The sequence below is a fragment of the Carya illinoinensis genome, chromosome 1 (assembly GCF_018687715.1).
Source record: "Carya illinoinensis cultivar Pawnee chromosome 1, C.illinoinensisPawnee_v1, whole genome shotgun sequence".
Taxonomy (NCBI): Eukaryota; Viridiplantae; Streptophyta; class Magnoliopsida; order Fagales; family Juglandaceae; genus Carya; species Carya illinoinensis.
This window is the reverse complement of record NC_056752.1, coordinates 34,871,170-34,898,325: the sequence shown is the minus strand read 5'-3', so window position 1 is coordinate 34,898,325 and position 27,156 is coordinate 34,871,170. Positions and strand designations below refer to the sequence as shown.

Genomic DNA, 27,156 nt, shown 5'->3' with positions numbered 1-27,156 from the left:
TATAGTGGTGGTGAGAGTGTATGGATTTCGGAGAGTACAAATCCTAGTCTCTTTTTGGGTTGAGAGAAGTGGCTTTGGTGAGTACTGAAGTGGATTAGATGTTATAGTATTAAATTCAATAGATCATAACTTCGAGTTCTTGGTGAGTTGATCGGAGTGTACAATTGAAGTGGGTTACCAATTGGAGTGATGGTTGGTATTAATTGTTGAGACTATCTTCAAGAATTAATTGCGACTTAAAGTCATAAGAATTTAAATTGGTGAGGCTATACTTTTCTTTGGAGATCAAGTATCCAGTTGGGAGAATTGGGGATATGGTTATTTAACTTGGAAAGAGATCGTTAGGCCACCATATGTGGTGTATGAAGTAATAAATCTTGGAAGTTGAAACTTATGCATCAAAGGTGGGTAGCATGATCATATGTATGAAGTAATAAAGCAGTAGGATCATTGAATGTTGTTTAATAGTATTGATGGATTGAAGATTTAAACAATATGACCTGTCTTGAGATTTATCTGAGAAGTGCTAGTGAAAGAATTAGTTGTGCTAAAAACTATAGTTTTTGAGAGTACAAGTAGGTGGGTGAGTTACCAAGAGCGTTTTGATTATGTCTAGGTGAAGTCAATGGTAGTTTATAGTGAGTTAGTTATTGCAAGATTAGATGTTATTCAAAATATTGGAAATGAGCTTGAAGTGTGGGATATCGGATAGAGGTTATAGGCGCTCTTGTTGGTTTGCTGGGAATGACTTGGGCCTTTTGGAGATGTTCCTTATCTTTAGAGGAGACAGGTGTATTTTGGGATGATATTATGTGTTTTCAAATTGGGCCTGAAGGTTGATTAGTACTGGTTTCTATCATCAATCAATATATGTATTTTTGCGGAATGTTGGTTTTCGTTTAGGGCAGCGATGGCCAACTGAGGAATGAGTGGAGATTTGTGGTTTTTGGAAGTATATGATTTTCTATTGAAAAGTGGTAAAGGTTTTCTTGTTATTAGGTGTGGATTGAGCTTATACTTCATGATATTAATTTTTGAGGATATAGCTTTTATGTATTTTGGTGAGTTATCAGAGTGCGCGCGAAAGCATGATTTTTAGAGATTCTTAGGAGTTCAAATTTTGTGTTGATTTTGAAGAATTAGTAGTGATTCGAAGTTTTAATGGGAGATTAATCTTTTGGTCGTGCAAATTTTATTTATTGATGGTTAATTTCGGGAAGTGGCTATTAGGTTACCAAGGTTGGAATAGGATGAAAATTCGGAAGGTAAAGTAAAGGCGTCGTCGATATTAGCAATTTATGGTGTGAAGTTAATAACCATTGGATTTGTTGGGACTTGTCGATGACATGTATCTCTCAAATATGTTCGGAATTGTATCTTGTATTCGTTTGGCGCTGATGGTTGATCTTGCAAATTTCGAGGACGAAATTTATTTTTAAGGGGGGAGGATGTGATGACCTGCTTTTGCGTGTATTTTCACTGAAGGTGTGTTTTTAATTTAATTAATATATTAGTTTATTTATTTTAAATTAAGGTATTTTAATTTGGTTTTTAATTTATTTGATGTTGTGTCTACTTTATTTTAGTCTTTTTACGGTTTTTAATATCGTTTTCGGCGGATCGGTTTTTGGTCTTCGGAGTGAGGATTGGACCTCATTTCTTTTCTTTCCTCTTTTTCTTTTTCCCTTTTTCCTTTTCTTTTTCCTTCTTTTTCTTTCTTTTTCTTTCTTTTCTTCTTCTTTCTTCTCCTTTCTCTCCCACGTACACCCAGCTGCCCCTTTTTCTCATTCCCGTTGCCGCCACTTTGACCAGCCAGTTCTCCGCCGTCCGGCCACCGTTTGGTGCACCGTCACCACCATTCTCTTCCCCTTCCATCAGAGATCATCCCTACCAATTTTCAGAGCCATCGGACCAGCCGTTAGCTTTCGAGAGCCGCCGGAAGTCGTTGCACCTGCTCTATTTTTGGCCCTGTCGCAGGTTGCTTTCGCAGCCCAGAATCGCCGCTCACCGGCGGCGTGGCCTACACCACCCACCCAGTTTTCTTCCCCTCTCACCGGTGAACATCCCCACCAAGTTTCACCTCCATCCGAGCCACCGTTAGCCACCACGAGCTCCTCCAAGCCATACGGTTTTTCACCGATTCAGGCGCCGTCGCACCACCTCCGGCCACCATCTTTTCATAGCTTCTTCCCCTACCTCTTGCTGACCTAAACCACTCATTTCCGGCCTCGATCCGTTGCCGGAGCAGCTCCCACGAGCTCAACTCCGTTCAACCCCTTTTTGGCCTTCGACCGCCATTTCCACCACCACCCACGGCCAAAACTCATTTCCTTTAGCTTCATAAATATCTCAAGACCATTCCCTATCAATTTCGTACCTTGGTTTGTCCCCGTTCAAAAATGGGTAATTTATTACCCACGGCAACAGTGTAAATTACACTGTTACGTTACTTTTCTTCCGCCGTTTGCAACGCCGCAAGCTTTCTAAAAGTACCATATAGCGCTGTAAGTATTTTTCAAACCCTATTTTTAGATTTAAATATATATTGCTCTTTCAATTAATTAATTCTGCTGGTTGGTTGATTCCGGACTGAGTCCGAGGAGTTCGGGGGTCGGATGGATGGAGGACAGAGTTGCTTGTTTTATTGTTTTATGGTGTTGGATTATTTTATTATGCATTGATATGGCATTACATGGTGTATGCACGTGTGATTTTGTTTATGTGTGAAAAGCCTATGTATTGGCGTAAGTGGTCTTACGGGTGCGTGTGTATCACGACCCCAAGCCGAGATGAGGTATTATCCCGGTGGAGCTCCTCTGGTCACTCGGGAGCGGAATAAACTGAGTGATGTCCCCTGAGTTGTCGCTAGACAACGGGAGCGGGGGCTAGGGGTTGCTTGGCTACGAACGCGCCGGGCGCGGAACCAGGCATCGCTCTACGCACCGACTCCGTGACCCTTCGCTGGTGAGGGCTAGAGGATGCTTGGCTACGAACGTGGGGGGCACGGAACTGGGCATCGCTCGTTAGGTGTCACATGCGTGGTGGTACTCTGCGGTGTGGCACTCTGCGATGTGGCACTGGAGCCAGGGTGTGCGGATGACCCCTAGGGGAGGTCATGGTGCATACGGTTAATATGGATAATGGTTTGAGTCGGATAAAGGCCAAATGTGACTTTTGGCGTGTTTTTCGGAAAGGACGTGTTTTTGGGCCAAATGGGTTTTTTGGCGTGTGTGGAAAACTATGCTTTATGAGCTTTGTGCATTGGGCATGTTTCATGCATATTGTTTGAGTTCTATGTGTTTTTATCTGGTAGTGTCTGGGTTTTGCTTACCTGCGGTACCATTTTTGGTTCCGTAAATTTTGGTGCAGGATTCGAGGAGGAGGAGGAGGTTGAGCCCGAGGATGCGGCTCCGCTGAGTTTTGATGTCGAAGTTATGCTTTATAGTTTGTTTTAAAACTGTATTTGAGTTTTTGTAATGTTTTATTTATGTATGTTTTAAACAGCTTGTATTACGTTAAGAAAAATTCTGGTACTTAGTTATGACTTTCGTTATCCGTTGCGTGTTTCTTTGTACACATATGTTGCCTTGCACACACTTGGCACCCGTCGATAGGATGGTGACCCGGGTTGTCACCATCCGAACGTCTCGTTTTTCCCCGTGTTCGGGCGTGGGGATTTGGGGGCGTCACAAAAACCTTCATAAGATCCTCTTTCACAATGTCTCAATAGCCGTGAAAAAAAGTCATTAGAAAGCGATCAGATCCGGGGGCTTTATCTTTGTTCATACTTTTTAGCACGCCAAACAACTCGCCTTATTCAAATAGCCTCTCCAACCAAACCGCGCTTGTGTGATCTATGGAGTCAAAAACTAGACCATCAACCTTAGGTCGCCATAGGTACTGCTTAGTCAAAAGCTTATCATAAAAGTGAACAATGTGATCCTTAATAGCATCTGTATCCATTAGTACCCTGCCCTCCTCATGAAGAACCTCTATGGTGTTGTTTCTTCGATGAGAGTTTGCAACTCTATGAAAAAACTTTGTGCACTTATCCCATTCCTTCAACTAGAGAGCCCGTGATTTTTGCTTCCATGAGATTTCCTCCATAAGAGTAATTTTTCCAACTTGGTGACTACAGACATTTTTCTATCCCTATCGTCAACTGATAATGCCCCTTCAGCCTCTTGCTCGTCAAGTTGCCACAGTTCCAAAAAAAGTTTATCCCGTTGTTCCCCAAAACTTCCAAGTTCCATTTTCTTAGATCATTCTTCAAGGCTTTGAACTTCCCAGCTAAAACAAAGCTAAGAGTGCCTGTGAGCTAGTAAGAAGCCCACCACTCACTGACTTTTTCAATGAATCCATCCACCTTTAGCCACATGTTCTCAAACTTAAAACATCTCTTCCCCTTATGAAAGTCGCCATTGTCTAGTAATATGAGAAAATGATCCGAGCAAAGCCGAGGTAGTCGTTTTTGGCATAAAGAGGGGAAATGGGTCTCCCAAGAGGGAGAAACAATGAATCTATCCAACCTCGACCAAGCTCTTCCATTATACCAAGTGAAGTCTCCTCCTACTAGAGGAAGATCCACCAAATCTAGCTCAAACAAGGGGACTGAGAAATCAGCCATAGCAGTACACGTGCTAGCAACCCTCGACCTCTCGCTCAGGAATCGAGTGATGTTGAAATCACCCCCGATACACCACGAGATATCCCACCAACTACATAGTCCCGCTAACTCATCCTAGAGCATATTTCTATGGCTGTCATCGTTTGGTCCGTAAACACCTGCGAATCCCCAACCAAAGCCATCATCCACATTAGTGAAAGAACAAGCGATTGAAAATTGCCCTACACATTCCTCTACAAAGTTAATTGCTCTCTTATCCCATATAACCAGGATACCCCCTGGAGCACCCTTTGAAGCTAGGGTGGTCCATCATGCATAAGAGCAATTCCATAGACTTCTGATGATGTGCCTATCAATAAGCTTTAATTTCATCTCCTGCAAACAAATGACATTTGCTTTCCAATCCCGTAATAAATTCTTAATTCTGAGGCACTTGTTTGAGTCATTCAAACCATGAACATTCCAAGAAAGAATCTTGGGCTTCATGAATCACCAAGATTCACCCTATCCTTTTGTCGTCCCGTAGTCGCACTTCCTTCCCGTGCATCATAATTGATGGAGCAGGCAAGTCTCTTAAGCTCCCTATCCTTCTTGACCGCTGATCTGGCGAGTAAAGGATGACCTGTTTGTATTGCAATGAGTAGAGCTTGTAGCTGATCCTCATAGCTTTCACAGGACATTCCCAAATAATGACTCATATCGTTGACATTTTGAATGACCCAATCTGGTTGCAGGTCAGCCCAAGAAGCTGCTGGTTACAAGGAGAAAAGAGGGCTAGGCACATCACCCGCATCCAACTCCTTGCAAACTAACTGTAGTTCTTCCTCGTAATGTGCCCTGTCATTTGACGACCCCACTTCCAGGGACGAGTCGTCCACTTTTTCCAAATCAGTGCACAGTACCGTAGAGAGGGTCTCAGAGAGGCCTAACAGAAGTTGAGGAGCATCAGGGTGTTCCCTCGTGGCTGGGCCTGAGGAAGAGAAGCCAACCGTAGTAGGCAAGGAGGCCGGCGACCCAATCTCTGGCAGCGATGAACTATTAGTTGCAACCGGTGAACTATTAGTGACCTAGGTAATGGGTACATCCCTTGCGGCTTCAGCGGGAATGTTTGAGAGGGCCCCACTTGAATCCGAGTAACCCAAAGTTACCCTCGGTTGGTTCTGTGATGTCGAGACCAGAGGGGCCACCGGCAAGCTGCCTGCGTCACCCACCACCTTGAAGTCAGGAGCAAACGCAACTTGTGTAGAGCATAACAGTAGCCTTCGGTGCTCCCCACCCATATCAGAAAGTTCGTCTGTGGCCATCGACACGTTCTGTGCCTGCCCAGAAGTCGCTGGAGTAACCACCGGCGATGAAGGCTTCCCGTAATTGAAGGCCTATTTGAGGCTTGTCGAACCGAGGGTCTGAATGAAGTGGGCCTTGGGCTTATTGCCCGTGTAGAAGGCCTTGGGCTGGGCCTTAGGCTAACGGCCCGTGCAGGAGGCCTTAGGGCCCGATAGGAGGGGCTACTGGTGTGATATCTGCATATCTGCTCCTTTCTTCTTCTTTAAGTATGAGCCTCGATCTACGTGTTGAGCCTTGTTCTACGTGTTAAGCCTCGTCTTACATGTCGAGTTTCGATATACGTGCTGAACCTTATCCTACGTGCTGTATCTTGATGGTCGATTTCAAAAAAAACTATACCCTGAGACCAACTAATAAGACTATTGGTCCGATTCGGTTTGGTCGATTTTTTTTAATCTAGACTGATAGTCTTACAATTCTAATTTATGCACACACTGTCGCTCATTAATTTGAGTTTTGCTATGTACAAGTAAATTTACGTACCGATCTACGTAACAATATTGCTGCCTTCATATTCAAAATTTTAATTGGTACTATTTTCATTAAAATCTGACTCTCTGATCAATTTCGTTGGATGTGTATATGTATTGGTATGTAAAATTGCTTACAACCAAATTTTTTCAATAAATTTTGATGGCATTTCCTTTTACTACTTCGAATATACGTGTTAGGACACATTGTGTGCATACTTGTTCTAATTATATATTTAATAGGATTACAAACGAATTGAGTCGAATGGAATTTGAATAAGGGTACTCAAATTCAATTAGCATGTTTACTTATTCGAATTCAACTAAACTTGAATATGCTTATTCGAACTCGATTCGTTAGTCATTAATGTTGTTTGAATTTGACTTAAGTTCTATTAAAAATAAGCAAATGACTTGAGTTCAAGTTACTCTAATTCGAATATTTTTTTAAAAATTCTAAATCTTATATTTTGATTAATTGCAAAATTAAAATTAAAAAAAAAAAACTCTAACCATTTAACTATTCAACCAAATATTTTGATTAAAAAATTTGTATGGTATAAATTTTTATATAATAAATTAAATTATAGTTATAATTAAAAATAAATAATGCATAAGATAAATGTAATTAACTATTTAATATATATGATATAATAAATCGAAAGTTATAGTTGTAGGTAGTACATACATATATAATATATATCATGAGTTTCAAAATGAACTTAACAACTCAAACCGAACTTGTATGAGTCTTGTTCATGAGCTTAAACCAAATCAAGCCAAGTTTATATGAGTTTTGCTTATTTAATATTCGAATTTATATTAATGTTTAAGAGTATCTCTTTTATTAAATGAATCGAGTATATATGAGTTGGACTAGAATTATTCGCAAACTGCTCTGTTAATTTGCAGCCCTTTACATACATAATAAAATGGAGAAGCCACTGAAGTTTCCTATGAAATGGAAGTTAGAGTTAATGGGATACAATTCAAATTGTATAATTCCACTGTCTGAGTTGGAAAATAAGTTAGAAAATTTTGAGCTATTTTTTTTATAGGTAAAAATTTGAGTCATTGAATACCAATAAACCGAGGGTGAAATCTGAAGATTATAATTGTTTATGCCTTAACTTATAGTTATTAGGCAAAAGTCAACTTTGTATGGTATAATCCTTTAAAAAAATTAATGGATTAAAAGTATAAAGCAAGATTTAAAGGTATATTAAAATCTAAAAATAGTATCAATAATACTAATGTTCATTGCTTAGGTATTGTTTGGATGTTAAAAAGATATGATGAATTTGTGAATATCAGTAAAGATGGTTTGAGTTAAGATATTTTATGAGATTTTAGAAAAGAGATAACAAAATTAAATAAAAAAATTATAAAATTAAAATATTGTTAGAATATAATTTTTTTTGACATTTGAAAAAGTTAAATTATTTCTTTATTTTATTTGTAAATTTAAAAAAGTTGTAATAATTAGATAAAAAATTTAAAAATTTAAAAATTTAAAATTAAAAAATATTTGTATTTAAGTAGTGTTTACTATTTTATTTTATCTCGACATCTAAACAGGGCCTTAATAATCAATATTAATTAGGCAAGGATGTTTAAAATATTTTGAATCATTATCATAAATCCATATTTCAAATTAATTAATCATATTTTTTCATTTCAAATATATATATATATTGATATGAAATATTTTAAATATGTTTACATATTTATTATTTAAATAATAACTATTTAAAATACGCCACCCCCATGAAATGACAAAATCTATGGAGAAAACAAGTTTAAGTTAGCTACCCTGCCCAACAAGCAACCCGGGGCAAACCGTACGCCAGAGAGAGAGAGAGAGGCACGAGGTTAAGGTTTTGCTATAAAACGATCCCCAGCCTCTGCCATTTGCACAAGGTATAGAGAGAGAGAGAGGGAACGCGATCCATGGCGGGCGTATCACTCAAGTGCGGGGACTGTGGGGCCCTCCTGAGGTCCGTAGAGGAAGCCCAGGAGCACGCTGAGCTGACCTCCCACTCGAACTTCGCCGAGTCCACCGAGGCGATCCTCAACCTCGTCTGCACTACTTGTGGCAAACCCTGCCGATCCAAAACGGTATTTTTCAGCGTTTTTCCTTTGCGTCTAAAGCTGAATTGGATTTCTATTTTCTGGATTTTTCTTCTTTTGGGGGCTATGGATTTGCAATGCAGTCTGAACTTCGTGGGCATTCATTGGGATTAAAACTTAAGTTCGATTCCCGGTTAAACCTAACACGATCTTCTAAGGCTCTGTTTAGTTGCTCGGCAAAGACGGGGGGCAAACGAACGCAATCTAATTGTTGTGATAGTAAATTCTTCTGAATTTGGAATTTAAAGAGTGGGTGAAGTGTCACTTGCCCGATTCGCTTGCAATCAAACTGGGATATCGGCGATTCTGCTCGAAAATTTGGATATTTTTTTAATCTTCTGAGGTTGAGTTTGTGGCTAGTTTTGCTGGAGTGGGAAAACGTTTAAATTTGGAAAGTTTTGGCTTAAGTTGCCGTTTGGTTGCTGATAAATTCTTATCTCAGCATTCCAAAGTTCATTTTGAAAGTAAGATTTAAAGTTGGTGTGAACTAATTTTCCTCAGTTCTTCGTTACCAAACAGATCAGTGATTTTTTGATATTATGTTTTATTCTTTATGTGAAGGAGAGTGATTTGCATACGAAAAGAACTGGGCACACTGTTTTTGTTGACAAGACTTCGGAGGCAGCAAAACCAATAAGTTTGGAGGTTCCAAAGGCTACTGCAGAGTCCAATCAGGCTGGCAATGCGAGCACTAGCCAACCCGAAGGTGCTATTTCAGTTCAGTGTATTAAATATTTTGTTAACGACGCTGACTTTTAATGTGGAGATTAGTTTAATTTTAAACATTACTTCTAATGTACTAGGAAGCATATTACAGGCCTAGTGATTGCTTAGTTACTAATGCCTGATGGGCTTTTTGCATGTGCACTTATTACTGGATAGATTGTATGTTTCCTATTCTGATATTTTTGAAATGGTATTACAATTAGGGATCATAATATCCACAGCTAGAGTATAAATTGTTTAGATGGATCTGTGATTCTTAATGCTGTTTTTGTGTGCGGCATCTTCCTAATTTTAATTGGGACTTAGTTTCATTGTCTGCAACTGAGAACAAGATCAGCAGTTTCAATTTTCTTTGGAAAGATTTTGAAAACAAGTGGAAACCAAACATAGCCTTACAATGCAGCTTCTAAGTGTTGATGTACTTCTCAATTTAAAGGATTCGTGCTTCTTAGGGTTTGGCTTGAAACCGAGTAAAAAAGTGGCACAACTGTTAAAACCTATTATAAGTGCATTTTCTTTTTAATTTCGGATTTTTTTAGTGATAAGCCTGTTAATGCTTCTCATTGTTTGGGTTGGACTGAACAATCAGGACTCTAGATAAAAAAATAAATATTTTTCAATTAGTTTTTTTTCCTATGCAAGTCAAATCTGAGTAACTATTATTTTCTTTTATAGAAATCTGCAGGTTATAATAAGTTACAAATTGATGTTGTCTTCTTCGAGCCAGTTATTATTGGTGGTTACTAATAGCTTTTGATTTCGTGATTACCTGATTTATTTTATGTTATTCTTCTAGAAATGGTTGTGCCGGAAGTTGACAAAAAGCTACTCGAGGAACTTGAAGCAATGGGTTTTCCAACAGCACGAGCTACCCGTGCACTTCATTATTCTGGTGGGTGTTTTGTAAAACTCCTTGCAAATACCCACATTTATCTCCTTTAAATAATATTTTTAATAGCGTTTCGTTGATTACTGTTGAGGCTGCCATACACCAATATTGACTGGGGTCATGGGTGTCTGTGTAGACTGAAAATATTGTGGATTCTACAATTTATCATATCAGATCAGCTGGATTTTCTTCACGCTTGGGGAATTAAGTGTGGGAATTGAGTTTGTTTTAGTAGGTTGCACATTGTTGGAGGGCTTTTGAAGTGAAAGCTTTCTGTAAAAGGATAAAGTCTGATAATGTAGAATAGTTCATGACTTATGAATATTTTTCTAGGAATCACTTCATCTGTTCCATGAGCAGCCTAGTAAGTTTTTACTTCAAATCATTACTTGGTTATTTGCCATCAGCACGAGTATGTCAAATGATTGGAAATATCTTTGGGACTGCTGATTACATACCAGTTGGATTCTATAGATGTTAACTTACCTTAGACATTTTGTTTCGCTTATCCTAGAAATATAAGCTCTTTGTAAATGTCTAGGAGATGCCATGGCAAGATATTAAGGCCTCATTTGGGGAATGAGATGATATGAGAAATATGTGAATAGTAGTGAAATAGTTTGAGTTAAGATGTTTTATTGTGTTTTGGGAAAGGAGAGAGAAAAAACTAAATAAAAATATTAGAAAGTTAAAATATTGTTAGATTATAATTTTTTAATATTATTTTTGTTTTGGAATTTGAAAAGGTTGAATTGTTTTTTGTGTTTTGTTTGGAATTTTGGAAAAGTTGTAATGATTATATAATGATCATATGAAAAAGTTGAAAATTTGAAATAGAAAATTGTTTGTGTTTGAATGATGTTTGGGAAGGAAATAATGAGAAATTTTGAGATAGATGGTTTGTGTTCCCATACGAGGCCTAAGTGAATGTGACACATGCGGCTGAGCCATGATGTAACAGTACTTTTCCTTTCTAGGTAGTTTTCTCTTCTGCAGTTTTTAATCTTATGCCACTAGCTGGCATTTAGGTCGTTGTTGGGTTTATCTGCTTTTGAATTTGTTCTTTTTACATAATAATTATTTGCATTTCTCGGGTTGTTTGAATCTTTTGGTTTTCTCTTAAGGTAATGCTGGCATTGAGGCTGCTGTAAATTGGGTGGTAGAACATGAAGATGATTCAGACATAGATCAGATGCCCTTGGTATGCCTTCTTATTTCTATTTCGTTCTTTTTTAGTCAAATTATAACCTCTTTATGGAACACCACCCTCTATTGCTTTTAGAGGCTGAATCATTTCTGAAACTGTTGATGGCAAATAGAAAGATTACTTCATGATGATTTAACTCTCTTACTGGCTTACATGGGTTTAGGTACCTGTCAATACAAAATTTGAGGCTCCAAAACCTTCTCTTACGCCAGAAGAACTAAAAGTCAAACAACAAGAATTAAGGTAAAGGGTAGAGTATCTTATATTCCATAATATCTCGTGCCATGTTTCAAATATTCTTTTAATGTTGTCAGAAGAACTAAAAGCCAAACTTACTTATCAAAAAGAACTAAAAGCCAAACTGGTGCAAACAGGTTTACATACGTTTGTTTCCCATGTTTCTAATTATCATAACATCTTTGCTCATGTTTTTCTCTGGGAGCTATGTGCATGATCAAGAAATACTAAGGCTATTTTTCTTTTGATGGAAAAAATAGACCACATGGTTGCATATGTTCCGGTGTTTGGTATGGGCGGGAAATGCTAATCACTGGAAAATAGACCACATGGTCAATGGAAAATGAAGCTTTTAGAGGAATAAGCCATTTTCCAGACCCAACATGGAAATCTTACAATGAGAAGGAAATCTAAATAAATGCAGAGTCAAATATGGAAGAATATATAGAAATCATATATATTCTATACATAGATTTCCTTTCTTCACCTGCTTATAAAAAATATATATATAGAAAGAAGTTGATGGAAATAAATTGGGTTCTTAACACAATGATGGGCAGGAGAGGACAAAATTAAATCAATGGCAATTTTGTGTTAAATGATATTAATTTCATGTGACATAATTAGTGGTTGTGGGATATTGTGTTCATAGAGGGCAAGTTTTTTATAGATTAGTGGTGATGGTGTACAAATGCTTTTCAGACCGGCCAAATGTTGAAAAGATTTTCCAGAACATTTTTCAGATCTTCATCAAACAATGGAAGATGAATGGTTTCCCTTGACGGCAGATAGATATTTTTTGAAGAGTGTTCTAGTTTTTCTCATCTTGTGTTGAAAAAAAAAACTGCATTGTAATTATTCTTATGATCTTTAATCATACATGCATCCTATTTTTTCTTTTCCAATGAACTACTTATGAAAAACATGTTCTTATTTTTTATTTTGATAAAACTCAAGGGAGAAGGCTCGCAAGAAGAAAGAAGAAGAAGAAAAGAGAGTGGAAAAAGAGAAAGAAAAGGTATATTGAAATATTCTCTATCACTTCTCTCTTATCTTATGTTTAGTTGTACTTTAGAAGTGCAACTTTCACCTGTGTGTGTCTATGCATGCCGATAGTATTTCCACTGTCTAGTGTACATTGTTTTGTGCAGGTTACAATTGTCATCATCTTTCACCTGTGTGTGCATGGTTGCATGCATCGTTATAATGACTCTGCCTACCAACCATACCCTGCTTGACGTTTGCTGTGTATAGTATTTCCACTGTCTAGTATACGCCAGTTTATACATTTCCTTCGTCAAGTATGCATTGTTTTGTACAACTTACAATTGTCAACATCTTTCACCTGTGTGCATGTTTGTATGCATATCCATAATGATTCAGTCTGGTTAGGTTTTGATTATGTTGACAAAATACCCAAAAATACTCCCTGCAATACTGGAAAGGTGAATTTACATTAATAATTAAATATGTGAAAGAATCTACTGCTGTGTGTCATTTTGGTGATCTTACTCTGAAGGTAATTGCCACTGTATCTGCAAGCATAATGTTGATGGTTCAAGTTTTATTTTAAATTGGAAAATATACTCCACTCTTCCTCAAACTACTTGCAATATGACCTCTAAACAAGAAAGAAAATTGCAACTTATGATTTAAGCTTATATATTTTTTCTCCATAGAGGTACGTATTTTCGCCATTAGAGTACATCATGGAAAATAGATAAATGTTTGATGACAGTAATCTGGATGGTTATATGTTGAAACTCTTTTGGTGGGTTATTTATATTGTGATAATGTCTACAAGCCTGCCTTGTAGATTGACAATGCTACATCGTAGTAGTCTTAAATTGTGGCATCGGTGATTCCTCTGCAGTATTTTGGAAACAGTTTTATCTTGCTCATCATTATTTTTCAGGAGAGAATTCGAGTGGGCAAGGAACTATTGGAAGCAAAGAGAATTGAAGAAGAGAATGAACGAAAACGGTTTGTCTTATCTAGTATAATCTTTCTATGATATTATGGCAGTAAATGCTCTTCTTCCTCATTGGATTCATTTTCCACTAGAATAAAAAATCTGTTATGGTCCTATAGGATATTGGCCTTGCGAAAAGCAGAGAAAGAGGAAGAGAAAAGAGCTAGAGAAAAAATTCGACAGAAATTGGAAGAAGATAAGGTACTCATATTTCCAGTCACTTTGTTGGGTAGATAATTTCTTAACTTCATACTTTGGGCTATGTCTACATGATTTCCTTGTATCTCTTTCTGTTTCTAATCCTTAGCTGGGTGCTTTCTCTTGTATATGTCCCGTGTACTTGGGCTAGGCCTATTTATCATTCATCAATAAAGTTTGTTTACTTATAAAATAAAAATAAAAAATTAACTTCCTACACTGTTTTGGCAAGGGATTCTTATGTATTAGTTTTTCTTTTTCTGATGTATACGCCTAAGACCCCATTTAGATTACAAGATCCTCTCATCTCATCCCATTTCATTTCATAATTAATACACCTCCATGACACCCCTGAGGATGGATTAGTAGGATGGTTGAAGTTAGTCAAAGATAGTAAGATTGTTGTAATGTAATGGAGGAGATTTAAGGCATGTTTGGATACTTTGAGTATCTCAAAGTTTTGTAAATAGTAATGAAATGGTTTGAGTGAAGATGTTTTATTGAGTTTGGGACAGGAGAGAGAAAAAGTTGAATAAATTTTTTTTTTAAGTATTGTATTGGAGTTTATGAAAGCGAATAGATAAAGTGAAAAAATTGTTTGGATATAATTTTTTAATATAAATTTTATTTTGAAGTTTGTAAAAGTTGTATTGATTTTTGTGTTTTATTTTGAAGTTTGTAAAAGTTGCATTGATTTTTGTGTTTGAATAATGATTCGGTAATGATTAAATGAAAAAATTGAAAATTTGAAATTGAAATGTGTTTTTTGTTTGAGTAATGTTTGGGAATGAAATTATAAGAAGTTTTGAGAATTCTCATGTTTGTCAAAACATCCCCTTAATGTCATCTATTTTTCAAGTGATAAATGATGTTGGATGGAGGATATCCATGTCATTTATCATATGAATGCAAAATGAAGGGAGTATTGACTGTGAATCAGGCATCTCCAAGTAGGTAGTTGTGAACATTTGATTTCGAGCATTACAGGCTGTTGAAACAGTGGCTTCATAGAACTCAGACACTAGAGGTCATCCATATTCTATGATAATGGTGTTTTGAATCAAAATAGAAGTAAAGTCCCTTTGGTTAATGCGGTCAGTCAGTTTATGACTAAAATGAGTTTGTGGAATGTGCGAACTGTGAAGTTCAATTGGGTGCCCGCTAAATGGATTTTCATTGTCTTTGAAATCTACCATTTCAATGGTTCCCACTAGGTGGGTTTCTATTATTTTTGAATCCAACATTCGTCAAAATGTATTTTCTTTTACCATGGCAGAAGGTTAATGAGATTTCATTTGGTAAAAGCCCAGAATAATTTTACTCTTCAATAAATTGCTCACACTGATTGTTATCTGATTCCCATTGTCTATGTGTTTGCAGGCAGAAAGAAGGCGGAAGCTTGGATTACCACCAGAAGATCCTTCAGCTGTAAAACCTTCACCTGTTGTGGAGGAAAAAAAGGTAACAGCATTTTTTGAATGAAACTTGGCCTTTGCTCATTCGAATTTGTTCAAGATCTTGTACGGATTTTTAATATCTATTATGTCATATTCAACTTGCAGAGTTCGTTGCCAGTTAGACCTGCTACAAAAGCAGAGCAAATGAGAGAGAGCTTGCGATCTCTTAAGCAAAACCACAAGGTAAATTCGTATGTTGTTTCATAGCATTAGTATCACTTGTTCTATTTTACGAACCATGTACTAGTCTACAAGTGAACTACAAGCAAATTGAGTTCTTTCCTGAAGTGAGGATTATTTCAGTTGTGTTATGGAATTCAAGGTTTCTTCGAGTATGAATTTCAATTTTTGAGTTTTTGAAAATAAACCCAGTGTCATAATTGCTGCTCCTCATATCTTCCTTTTTAAGGTGGACATGTATTGCATTGAAAAGGAGACGAATTTTCATGAGCTAACTTAATCTTTGGGCAGAAACAAGATAAAAGAGACCCAACTATTCATGAGAATTAGTTTATAACCTTATTTGCATCTCTTCTTCTACAATCTCACCGGCCAGAATCAACCAGAGGCTTGGACTGATAATTAAGAAAGTAGAGTCCTGAAGGTAGAGATATACATGGGTTGATTTAAAAGCTAAGTAAAAAATATAAAGGCGTGAGAGGCTTTATAATATGCGTAAATATAAATGGGTTTTGTAAACTTTCTGTTATACAAGTGGCTTCTTTACCAAACTGACCCTATGCACTTCCACATGACAACTTGAGATTTTATTCCTGTTCATGAGATATTCTTTGGTAGAATATCTGATCATGCAATATCAATTAATACCTTTCTATTAATATTGCATTTCAGAAGAGATAGTCTACTTTCAATTTCAATGATTAGAGAATGGCACAGGTGCCGTGTCAGAATCTTGAACTCAACCTGGTCTACCTGGGCATTTACTTGTCTATTAGTATCCATGTAACATGTAATTCACTTGTTCTAATATTTTGTGCTGAAACAAAATTGTATTGTCAAGTGTCTCTATAATGATGCTTCCTTTTTAATGGTTAGGAACCTATCATTCTGTGTAATGTTGAAAATGAGTATCTTGGTTGCTTATTTTGAGAAGTAATAAGATAATGTGAGAGGTTGGTACTTAGATGATATAAACAATTGTGTGCTTATTATTTTTCACCATTAACTGAAGGAAACTGGTGTCTTTTTTCCATTTTTGCGAACTTATTCTGCTCCACAATTTTTTTAATAATTGTCACACCTTTTAGGTAGATTTCATTTTATACAGTGGTCTAACCTTTTTTTTCTTTGCTTTCTATGTGTGTAGGATGATGATGCCAAAGTCAAGAGAGCATTCCAGACTCTCCTAACTTTTGTAGGAAATGTTGCCAGGAATCCCGATGAGGAAAAATTCAGAAAAATTAGACTCAGTAACCAATCTTTTCAGGTAAGTAAGACTTCGCGGGACAGATCGTGTTAAAGCCTCTTATTTTAGGGTACATGGAGTTCAATCTGAGACCAGGTCTACCCCAATTTATGATTGAGTTTGCACGTTTGAGGTTGTTAGTAGGAAATTTCAAAATATTCAAGGTGCAAAAGTTCCAATACTCTCCAGAGTGGACATCGATATATTTTCTGCCCAAATTCCCCTAAATAACCTGGAAATGGTCAGAAGCTAAATGGTGATGCTCTCTCCCTTTGATCATTAAATCATTTTGAAACATTGAATGGTTGGACTGCCCCAATCACCTGGTTTTACACCTTACTATGGTATATGGACATGTTCTTTGAACCTTAAACTGGTTTACATGCCATACCCGACAAAACAAAACCTTCCCTCTTGTATATGGTTATCTGTTTTTGCCCCCATGTTATTGTTTCATAATGGATAATTGCATTTAACAGGAGAGAGTCGGTGCATTCAGTGGGGGCATTGAGTTTCTTGAGCTGTGCGGGTTTGAGAAAATTGAAGGTGGTGAGTTCTTGTTTCTACCCAGGGACAAGGTTGACATGGCCGTGCTAAATTCAGCTGGAGCCGAGCTGGATTCTGCAATTAAAAACCCCTTTTTCGGTGTTCTTTGAGTTAATATATATGTTTGTCAATTTGTGAAATTGTTATCAAATGGAATATATATTTGTGCTACTTATTATAGATTGAAGTGCTTGATTTTTTTTTTATTATGAGATAATATTGACATGTATGATTAAAATCTGGGAGCATCTGTACTTGATTATACATGCATTATGCCATGCAAAACACACTCCAATTTTGCATATATCAAACTATTGCATTGCGGTCAACACCAGGAGTCAGTGGACCGACTTCTTTTTATTTTTTAAAAATCTCCCATCTTATGATTAAGTGAGCGAATCAATACCACAGATTAGACTGGTGATTGAGGCTGAACGTGCATCCATTCGGAAAAGCTCTATCTCTCTCTCTCTAGCACTCTGACAGCAATCTTGGATCAACGACCTTTGCATATAATTTATAACCCCAGGCGAAGTGTCTTTGGGGCTTGAATTTGAATGTTTCTCTTCTCATTCAAGGCATAGTGTGTTTGTATGACTCCAACCCACGGCGTTTAACTTCTTTTATGACAGGGTAAGTGTTTGGAATCTGTACCGTTATCTCTCAAGGCATGATATCATACTCGTTGCGATCAATCTTCAAAGAAATGGGAATAACTGAGGTCCATCATGATCATCAAATGACAATACTTGGTAGGTTTAAGAAGTGAGATGAGATGAAAATTTTGTGAAATAGTAATAAGATAGTTTGTAAATAGTAGTGAGATTGTTGTTTTTATGGAGTTTTAGGAAAGGAGTGAGAAAAATTTGAAAAAAATATTATAAAATTAAAATATTGTAAGATATAGTTTTATAATATTGTTTTTATTTGGGTTGGGATTATTTTTTACTTTTTATTTAAAAGTTTGAAAAAATTGTAATGATTAGTTTAAAAATTTTGTATTTAAATTATGTTTGAAAATAAGATAGGATGAGATAAAATGAGATTAGATAAGTATTTTGTGTTTGATCTCATGCTCCAAACCTTCTCTTAATAGAACACAAAAGGGCCAAGTCCTCCGAAAAAAAAGCTATGTATCAAAATATCAACTTCATATCTCGGAAAAGTAAAGTGGTTAATGTGGTTAAAGGTATGGATAGGAATAAGGCTCCAGGTCCGAATGGGTTCTCTTTGGCGTTTTATCAAGCTAGCTAGGATATAGTTAGAGAAGATATTCTAAAGGTGTTTGCTGAGTTTCATTCATATATGAGGTTTGAGAAGAGTTTTAATTCAACTTTTATTGAACTTATTTTGAAAAAGGTAGGGGTTGTAGAGATGCGAGATTTTCGGCCTTTTAGTTTGGTGAATGGAGTGTGTAAAATCATTTATAAGGTGCTGACCAACCGTTTGAGTAGAGAGAGGTTAATTTTAAAATCACAAAACGCTTTTGTGACGGAAAGACAAATTTTAGACTTTGTTTTAATTGCTAATGAATGCTTGAATAGTAATATTAAAATGGAGAAAGTTGGCATTTTAATCAAATTGGACATAGAAAAGGCTTATGACCATGTGTGCTGGAATTTCTTTGATTATTTGTTGAGGAGATATGGATCTAGCGATAAATGGCGTTCGTGGATGAAGCATTGTGTGCTGACTTCAAAATTTTCTATTTTGGTGAATGGAGAACCGGTTGGCTTCTTTGGTAGCTCACGTGGTTAAGGCAAAGTGATCCCATCTCTCCCTTTCTTTTTGTTATGATTATAGATGCCTTGAGTAGAATGATTGAGAAGGCAGTGGATGATGATTTTCAGTCGAGTTTTGTGGGGGGTAATCAGGTTTGGAGTAGTTTTAAGGTCTCACATTTATTATTTGTTAATGATACTTTGATCCTTAGTGAGCCTAATTCTAACACTATATAAGTGTTTTGAGAGCACCTCTACTGTGTTTTGAAGCTGTATTGGGGTTAAGAGTTAATTTATCGAAATCTAAAATCGTTCTTGTGGGTCCTGTTAAGAATATTTCAGACTCGGCAAATATTTTGGGGTGCAGAATTTCTTCACTCCTTATGAGGTACCTAGGGCTTCCTTTGGAGGCTTCTTTTAAATCTGCTAATATTTGGGATGGTGTTATTGTAAAAATAGAAAGGATGCTATCTGGTTGGAAAATGATTAACTTGTCTAAGGGAGAAGATTAACTCTAATAAAAAGTACTTTGTTTAATCTTCCCACTTATTTCTTATCTTTTTATCCATTACCGACAAGGGTTGAAAAAAGAATTGAGAGTATTTCGGAATTTTTTATGGGGTGGTATAGGAGATGAAAAAAAAAAACTCCATTTAGTTAGTTGGAAGAAAGTTTTTCAACTGATTGATTGTGGAGGTTTGGGGATTAAAAATTTAAGATTGTTTAATAGAGCATTATTTGGGAATTGGCTTTAGAGATACCACTTGGAAAGTAATGCCTTTTGGAAAAATGTTACTGATGTAAAATATGATAGTTTGTGAGGAGGTTGGTGTTCTAAAGATACTAGTGGTGCATACAAAGTGAGTTTGTGGAAGTTCATTACAAAAGGATGGTGGGTGTTTTTCAAATCATATTAGATTGAAGGTGGAAGATGACAAGATGACACTTTTTTGGCATGACTTGTAGTGTGGGGATTCTTCACTAAAGCAGGATTTTCCCTCTCTTTTAAAAATTGCTAGGGATCAAAATGCAGATGTAGGAAAGTCTTTCTGTGGTATTGACAATAATATTTAGTGAAATGTCATCTTTATCAGGAATGTTAATGACTGGAAAGTGGATGATGTAAAGGCTTTTCTGGAAAGAATTTAAAGTTCAAAGTTGATGCCTAGTAGGGAGGACAGCATGCTGTGGATTCTTGCAGGAAATTCTAAGTTCTAAGTCTCCTCTTTTTATAGAATATTAACCTGTCACAAGAGTTGTGAATTCCCTAAAAAAAATACGAAAAGTGAAAGTTCCTTCCAAGGTTGCTTTTTTCTGTTAGGTGGTTTCCTTGGCAAAATGTTGACTACTGAAAATTTTAGGAGAAGTATGTTCATTGCTGATTGGTGTGTCATGTGTAAAAAGGATGGAGAGTCTGTAAATCACCTCTTTCTTCATTATGAAGTGGCCAGGTTTTTGTGCAATGAGGTTGGTGAATTTATTGGTAAAGTGGAAGGGTTTGAATGGTAGTAAGAATGCTACTCATGTTTGGAAGATGATTCATTTGTGTCTTATGTGGTGTCTAAGGCTTGAAAGGAACGAGAGATGCTTCGAAGATAGAATGATCTTTGGGAGAACTTAGGAATTTCTTCTTTAGTACTTTGAATTTGTGAGCTAAAGTTTTCATAATGAAAGATATTTTCCAGATTTTGTTTTAGTTTTCCTTTTGTTCTTGGAAAGTAGTAGGTATTTCCTTTGCATATGGGCTTATGCCTATTTCTTTGAAATAAAATCTTTTATTACTTATAAAAAAATTATTTTTTTTATTGGCACCGGGTGTCTAGAAATAATGTCCCAACTAATCTCGAGAGTGTACAGGCTATCGGCAATGAGTTTTTTACAAATGCACCTCAAGTAATTTAAGGGAAAAATCCCTCAATCTAATAACCCCTAGAGATTGTTTGTACTCAAAGGGATTTGATCCTTAAACTTCGGGAAGCATACCCCCAAGCCCAAGACTTTTACCACTTGAGCCAATCCCTAGGGGTTAAAAAAGAAAAAATAAAGAAAAATAGTTCCTGGCACTTGTAATTGGATTATAATTCATGCTTTATTTCAACCAAGTAAAATCATAAACTCAGTTTTGAACAAGTTGCAGGAAATTAAATGATATCTATTGAACCCTACAGAGTAGATGCTGACACAAACCATCACAAAGCATTTCCTTTCCTAAGCATTCTCAATTATAAAACATACATATGAATGTCCCATATAAATTATATACATAGGCACGTTATTGCGGATCTAGAATTCATATAAACCTGTGCTTCTGGTAGTTGTCAGTAGAATGGTTGGCACCGTCCCTCCACGCAACACTGTTAGATAGAATAAAGCATTTGAATTGCTGCACAATAGGAGAAACCAGACTGAAATGGTTGATTTTCTCGAGCCGGAGGTTGGCATGAAAATCCTCTCGTACACATTGCACATGCATCCATCTGTTCTATTGCCAAGCTCACTTACCAGTCAAAGTTGGTCGTTCCTGGCTTAAGTTTGGACATGATAGCCCCAAATGGGAGGTTCCCAAATAATTCTCTCTCTCTCTCTCTCTCTCTGGGGATTAACTTTTTTCCCGTGCTGATGTTGGGGATCAGAACGGGCATCTACATGTACAGTACAAAAATATTGGTTCTCTCACTTTACCGGTCGCATACCAATGGTTTTCACACGAAACTTATACTGCGGGCAAGACTCTTCTTCATCATCATCTTCTTCGCTAGAATTGTCTTCAACTCTGTCCCACCTTGCATAGTCTAGAGTTGAGTGTCCCTTTGGTTTTGGAATTGTTTGCCATCCTTTAGAATCTTGTTCAAACAATTCCTCGTTGCTCTGCACTTTAGGGGCAATCTCTACAGCAGTAAAAGAGTTCTTTGCAGGCTTGGATTTCTCTCTTTCCTGTTCATATGATTCCTTGGGCCTCTGCATCTCTGGCACATTAACGTCGGCATTTATAAGAGTCCCATCAAACTCTTTCTGATCTATTCCTGCTGTAACTACCGCATTTTCTTCTTCCTTGTATTGTTCGCTTTCTGCATTTCCACTTGGTTCTGATTCATCTTTATACTCTTCCTCATCTTCTAGCTCTGCTTCAGATTCAGCTATTGGAGCAAGTGACTTTCCTTGAGCGGTAAAATAAAAATAAAAAAATTCTTACTAATAGCTGAGAGGTAAGAAACTTCCCATTACAATCTAGACTGCAGATCAATAATAACCACACTAGTTAAGCAGGCTACACTGTTACAAATGACCAGAAGAAAACTTATAGAAACCTAGAAGGCAGGAATTAGGAAAAACAAGTCTATATTGAACTTGTCATATTTTGCATTATTATACAACATGATCAGTTGTAGTTAAAAAGGATATGCTGATTAGGGAGGCAACATATAATGTGATCATAAATCATAAAATAGAATAACAGAAGAATACTTGTGGTTGAGCCTGAGAAGTTGACAAGGATCCATAAAGCCAACCCCAATTCAATTAGGATAAATTGTTGAGCTGAGTTTATATTTTACTTCCAAAATAACGTTTTTTCATCTGATGAGTTAATATCTATCACAACACGGGTTGGCCACTAAACTAATGTTAAAAATCATTTACAGGCCCTTAGTTTAAAAAAGATGCGGCATAAGTGATAGCAGTCTTATGTAGCTGCCATTGTGCAGCAAAGTAGACAACCATTTGACATGTTGACCCAAGGAGATAAGCATCCTAGATCAAAAGAGATGAATAGAAATATAACAACATACATTTAAATTTTTACCAGTACAATAATGGAAGCATCTTAGCATAAGAACAGCAGGTGAAAGGTGATCAAATTTATATGGGCAAAAGTCAAGTAACCATGTGCAATTAAACAAAATAACAGAAAAGAAAATGAGTATCATCCTAATACAAGAACAGTAAATGATGAAATCTTGATAAAAATCCACCAAACTAGTAGGTCGTGCATGGGCCTAATTTTAATCCTTTCTTTCATGATTAAATCATAATTGCCCCTTTAACAAACAACGAATCATACAAAACTGATGGAAATCTTAATTAAAATAAAAGATGAAAGTCTACCAATTGTCCCCTCAAACGAGCTTGAAGGTTTTGATAAACTTCTGATGATGGATTCAAATCCAAGAGTCTGTTGACATCAAAGAGTGCCGAGTGATACTCCTTAAGGGTGACAAGTGTTTGGGCCCGCAGCATTAGTGCTCCACTGTGATTGTGATCAAGTTCAAGAACTGAGGTGCATTCTTCTGCAGCCTAGATGGTATAACAACAATTAAAAACCACCAAAAACAGTTTGCTATATGATTTGTGTTACATGACTATTAACAGAGAGTTTTGAAGACATAATAACAGAAGGAGAAATCTAACCCCATTTATCATCAAGCTCAAGCACTAGCCTGCATTGTTAACAGGGTTTTCATTGATCACCCATTCAGAACTAAATATAAGATCCATGTCAGCAGACAAAGGACTAGCTTATCTATGGAAAATCCTGGAATCTGAAGCAAAGATGGCTTTTCTTCCTCTTACAATTTGTTAAGCGATTATAAGGAGGAAGTTTGACTTCTTGTGCTTGGTCATAGCTACTTTACAACTATCCATACAGAACAACGGCACTATTAAAAGATCATAAAAAGCAACACTATGTGAGACACATTCCTTCTCTGGTAAGTGTGAAATATAGGGAGTCTTCTAATGGGAAAACGGACATATGCCTTATTTAGCGATACGTGTAAGACTCCTTTCAATTAAAAGTGTGCTTTTCACAGAGAAGATGAATGAAATTGAACCATGCTTTCCTTTTTGTCACTCACAGATGCCTCTTAAAACATGTAACTTATAAAATAAATAATATATAAACAACAAAAGATGACTATTTGGAAGTGTAAATCGAGAAAGACCTTGTCAAATGAAATCATTGTGGCTGCAAAAGAGAGACTCGTGCAGCTTCCCACGAATAAGAAGACCCATGAAAATATTGTCCAAAATTTTAAAAAAGAAGTCATGAGTGCATAGTAGGATGCCTCTCTATGCACCTCTATTTGCTTATAAAGTTCTTAGGAAAACAGAATGGGTAAGGGAAATGATGTCGGGCAAGGCTAGAAAGTTATCAAGTCTTCGGCTCATTTTGTCAAAGAATAAAAAGGCACGGCTGGAAAGTTCAAAGAAATCAGATGTTAGTGCTGTGCATTCAGCTTAGCTTCCCCTGGAGAATTTGCTATTGAGTGAAATTGTTTTCCTCTCATGACTCATTTTGATGAGATAAAAAGCAAAATTATTTATTTTAGTGGTGAAAGGGGTTTGCGAGGGCTGTCAATGACAAAACCAGTTTGCCTCGTTCAAAAGGAGCATGTCCTGAACCAATCCAGTATAACAGTTTCGCTATATTGCTAATTAGCCAAGATCTGTTTCAACCATTTGTAAAGACTGCCTTAATTGAGGAAGCTAGTTTGGACCTTCCACCCAAATTACAGTAATGTCTTCACCTGGTCAATGTGTTCATATTCTACCCATCAGGCCATCACCATCAACAATGTCTAGTCTAGCCATCTTATTCTGTCATCCATCCCTGCAGTTTCCCTCTCATGACTCATTTTGAGGAGATAAGAAACAAAATTATTTATGTTAGTGGTGAAAGGGGTTTGCGAGGGCTGTCAATGACAAAACCAGTTTGCCTCGTTCAAAAGGAGTATGTCCTGAACCAAACCAGTATAACAGTTTCGCTATATTGCTAATTAGCCAAGATCTGTTTCAACCATTTGTAAAGACTGCCTTAATTGAGGAAGCTAGTTTGGACCTTCCACCCAAATTACAGTAATGTCTTCACCTGGTCAATGTGTTCATATTCTACCCATCAGGCCATCACCATCAACAATGTATAGTCTAGCCATCTTATTCTGTCATCCATCCCTGGCAGTCTAGACTTAGTGATGTAGAACATTGTTTGTAGTAGTTATATCTGAGTTCGTGAACAAACTATCTAAAAGACTACCCTTTTTGGAAGTTTTGCTCTTCATGTAAATATTTTCTCCATTTTCATGCATGCACATAACCTTCATGCATTTGTTTCCAAAGTTTGTAACTTTTACCATATACAGTTAGCCCTTTTGCAATCTCACGGAATATCTTTATTAATTAATAGTAGATGCAAAAAATAACATGCACCATTGTTTATCTAAGAAATCTTTGTGTGCTTCCTAGTCATGGATATCCCACATGCATAATCTTTTTTTTTTTTTTTTAATGTCTATATATAAGTAAAAGATTTTATTCATTGAAATAGACATAGTCCAAATAACAGGAAGTATACAAGAGGAAACACCTATTTAAGAGGACCACATGCACAGTCAAATTGGTAGGCCAAAAAACAAATGACATACGTGGAAAATTAAAATGCAAAATCTTATTCCTTTATCGATTTAATTGTGTGATTTCACCTATATGTGGTTCATGATACCGACGGAAATAAATGGCAAATAGAAAGCATGCAGGCAGGGGTGGTGACAGCTTGGGATTGTAGGATACCCACAGAAAAATACAAGCATTCAAGTTATAAAATATTCTTACGCTTGTTTGGTTGACAATTATTATTATTTTTTTTATAAGTAAAGTTGCCAATTAAAATTTTGAATGGTATGCTTTCTAGCTTGTATTTATGTGTATTCTCTTGTATACTTCCTGTGTAGGACTATGCCTATTTACTTGTTTCAATAAAACTTCCTTATTACTTAGAAAAAAAAAGGTTTGACATTTTATGAAGACTTTAGGCAACAAATTTAATCGTCTCCAGTAGAGCCAATTTCAAAGACAGGTATTCCCTCCACGACAGATTGGCATAGGATCCTTTGTTGCAATTCAATTTTTTTAATCGCAACTTTTTTGAATTCCTTCGTAGATATACATACTTTTGCCTACTGAAGCAATTTAAACTTCAACTACAGACAAACGGCCCCTTTTTTTCAGTCAAAAGCCTAGGTGATTCGAACTTAAATCTTAATTCATCCAATTTTTTTTTTTCACTGCGCAACTCATTGAATCCGAAGCAAATCCATATATATTTTCAATAACTCTATACGTGCATACAAGATTCAAAATCTTTGGTACAATCACGCGATTCATTCCAGGAAAAAACCTCGGAATAAAGAAACTTCATATCCAATAAAACGAATGGAAAAAAGAAAGAAGAACCTTGTTGAAATCGTGGAGTTTGAGAAAACAAGCGGCCCGGTTGCTATGAAGAGCGATCATTTGGGGCTTGGTTTTGGCCAGGGCCAGGGCCTCGGTGTAAAAACCTAACGCCTCCGAGTACCGTCCCTCCCGGTACATCTGGTGTGCCCGCTCGATCTTGTTCACCGCTGCCGATGCCATGACAAACCGATCCGATAGACGCACGAGAACCGATGTCAATATATTAAAATAAGGGATCCGTCAATAATTCCATTTTTTAGAGCTTCTGGAATCTGAGCTTCTGCCTGTGTTAACAGAATGAAACGTAGAGACTAGGCAAAGGGGAGGGCAGAAGAAGAAGAAGAAGAAGACAAGTATCGAGGAGGCAGTAGGTGGCGCAGAGGTGGCAACGTGTGGTTTGAGCCCGCCAACTAACTTGAAATTACAATAAGTGTACGGCATCCTAACTTCTGCACGCTTTTCTCCCTAATTAAATTTCCCGCAATATTTATTACGTCGGCGTTATAAATTGATTGTTAAGTTGAAATGAAAAAAAAAAAGAAAAAAGAAATTAAATAAAATATTATTTTTTTAATTTTAAAATTTTAAATTATTTATTATATTTTTTTGTAAAAGTTTAAAATAATTATAATGATTAAATGAGATTGGATGATAAAATATAATTTGTGTAATCAAATAAGATCTCATTTGATTATACAATTTAAATGAGATGAAATAAGATGTTTTGTTGAAAGTTAAATAAAATATTGTTATTATTTAATTTTTTTAAATTTAAAAAATTTGAATTATTAAATTATTTATTATATTTTATATAAAAATTTAAAAAAATTATAATAATTATATAAGATGAAATAATTGGTATTTAATAATAATCAGACTTAAAGCTCGAGTGTTAAAATAGAAAAACTCTAACAAATATACTAAAGACTGCCCGGTGTATTTTAATTTTTTAACGATAAAGTTAACTAAAGTCTTAAAT

At 36.3% G+C, this 27,156-nt stretch overlaps 2 protein-coding genes across 2 annotated transcripts; one reads left to right on the top strand and one right to left on the bottom strand.

The window, feature by feature from the left end:
* The first annotated feature begins 8,251 nt into the window (after positions 1-8,251).
* LOC122316055 (GRB10-interacting GYF protein 2) lies at positions 8,252-17,469 on the top strand. The gene is made up of 12 exons (XM_043132546.1): positions 8,252-8,559; positions 9,133-9,277; positions 10,094-10,189; positions 11,311-11,387; positions 11,557-11,636; positions 12,588-12,648; positions 13,546-13,613; positions 13,722-13,803; positions 15,181-15,261; positions 15,363-15,440; positions 16,585-16,704; positions 17,163-17,469. Exons 1-12 carry the CDS (start codon positions 8,392-8,394, stop codon positions 17,337-17,339), a joined length of 1,233 nt encoding a protein of 410 aa, XP_042988480.1. The 5' UTR covers positions 8,252-8,391; the 3' UTR covers positions 17,340-17,469.
* Positions 17,470-21,020: 3,551 nt separating this feature from the next.
* LOC122316049 (protein unc-45 homolog A-like) lies at positions 21,021-26,586 on the bottom strand. Its single transcript, XM_043132534.1, has 3 exons — positions 26,178-26,586; positions 23,055-23,243; positions 21,021-22,103 (listed from the first exon to the last, which is right to left on the bottom strand). The coding sequence occupies exons 1-3, from the start codon at positions 26,355-26,357 to the stop codon at positions 21,624-21,626; spliced, it is 849 nt and encodes a 282-aa protein (XP_042988468.1). The 5' UTR covers positions 26,358-26,586; the 3' UTR covers positions 21,021-21,623.
* Between the last annotated feature and the right edge of the window lie 570 nt (positions 26,587-27,156).

Coding starts and splice junctions, on each gene's coding strand:
- LOC122316055 (XM_043132546.1), top strand. CDS start 8,392: ATGGCGGGCGTATCACTCAAGTGCGGGGACTGTGGGGCCCTCCTGAGG. Junction 9,278..10,093: donor GAGCACTAGCCAACCCGAAG/GTGCTATTTCAG, acceptor TTATTCTTCTAG/AAATGGTTGTGCCGGAAGTT. Junction 13,614..13,721: donor GAAGAGAATGAACGAAAACG/GTTTGTCTTATC, acceptor ATGGTCCTATAG/GATATTGGCCTTGCGAAAAG.
- LOC122316049 (XM_043132534.1), bottom strand. CDS start 26,357: ATGGCATCGGCAGCGGTGAACAAGATCGAGCGGGCACACCAGATGTAC. Junction 23,244..26,177: donor AACTCCACGATTTCAACAAG/GTTCTTCTTTCT, acceptor TATACCATCTAG/GCTGCAGAAGAATGCACCTC. Junction 22,104..23,054: donor CTCGTTTGAGGGGACAATTG/GTAGACTTTCAT, acceptor GCTCAAGGAAAG/TCACTTGCTCCAATAGCTGA.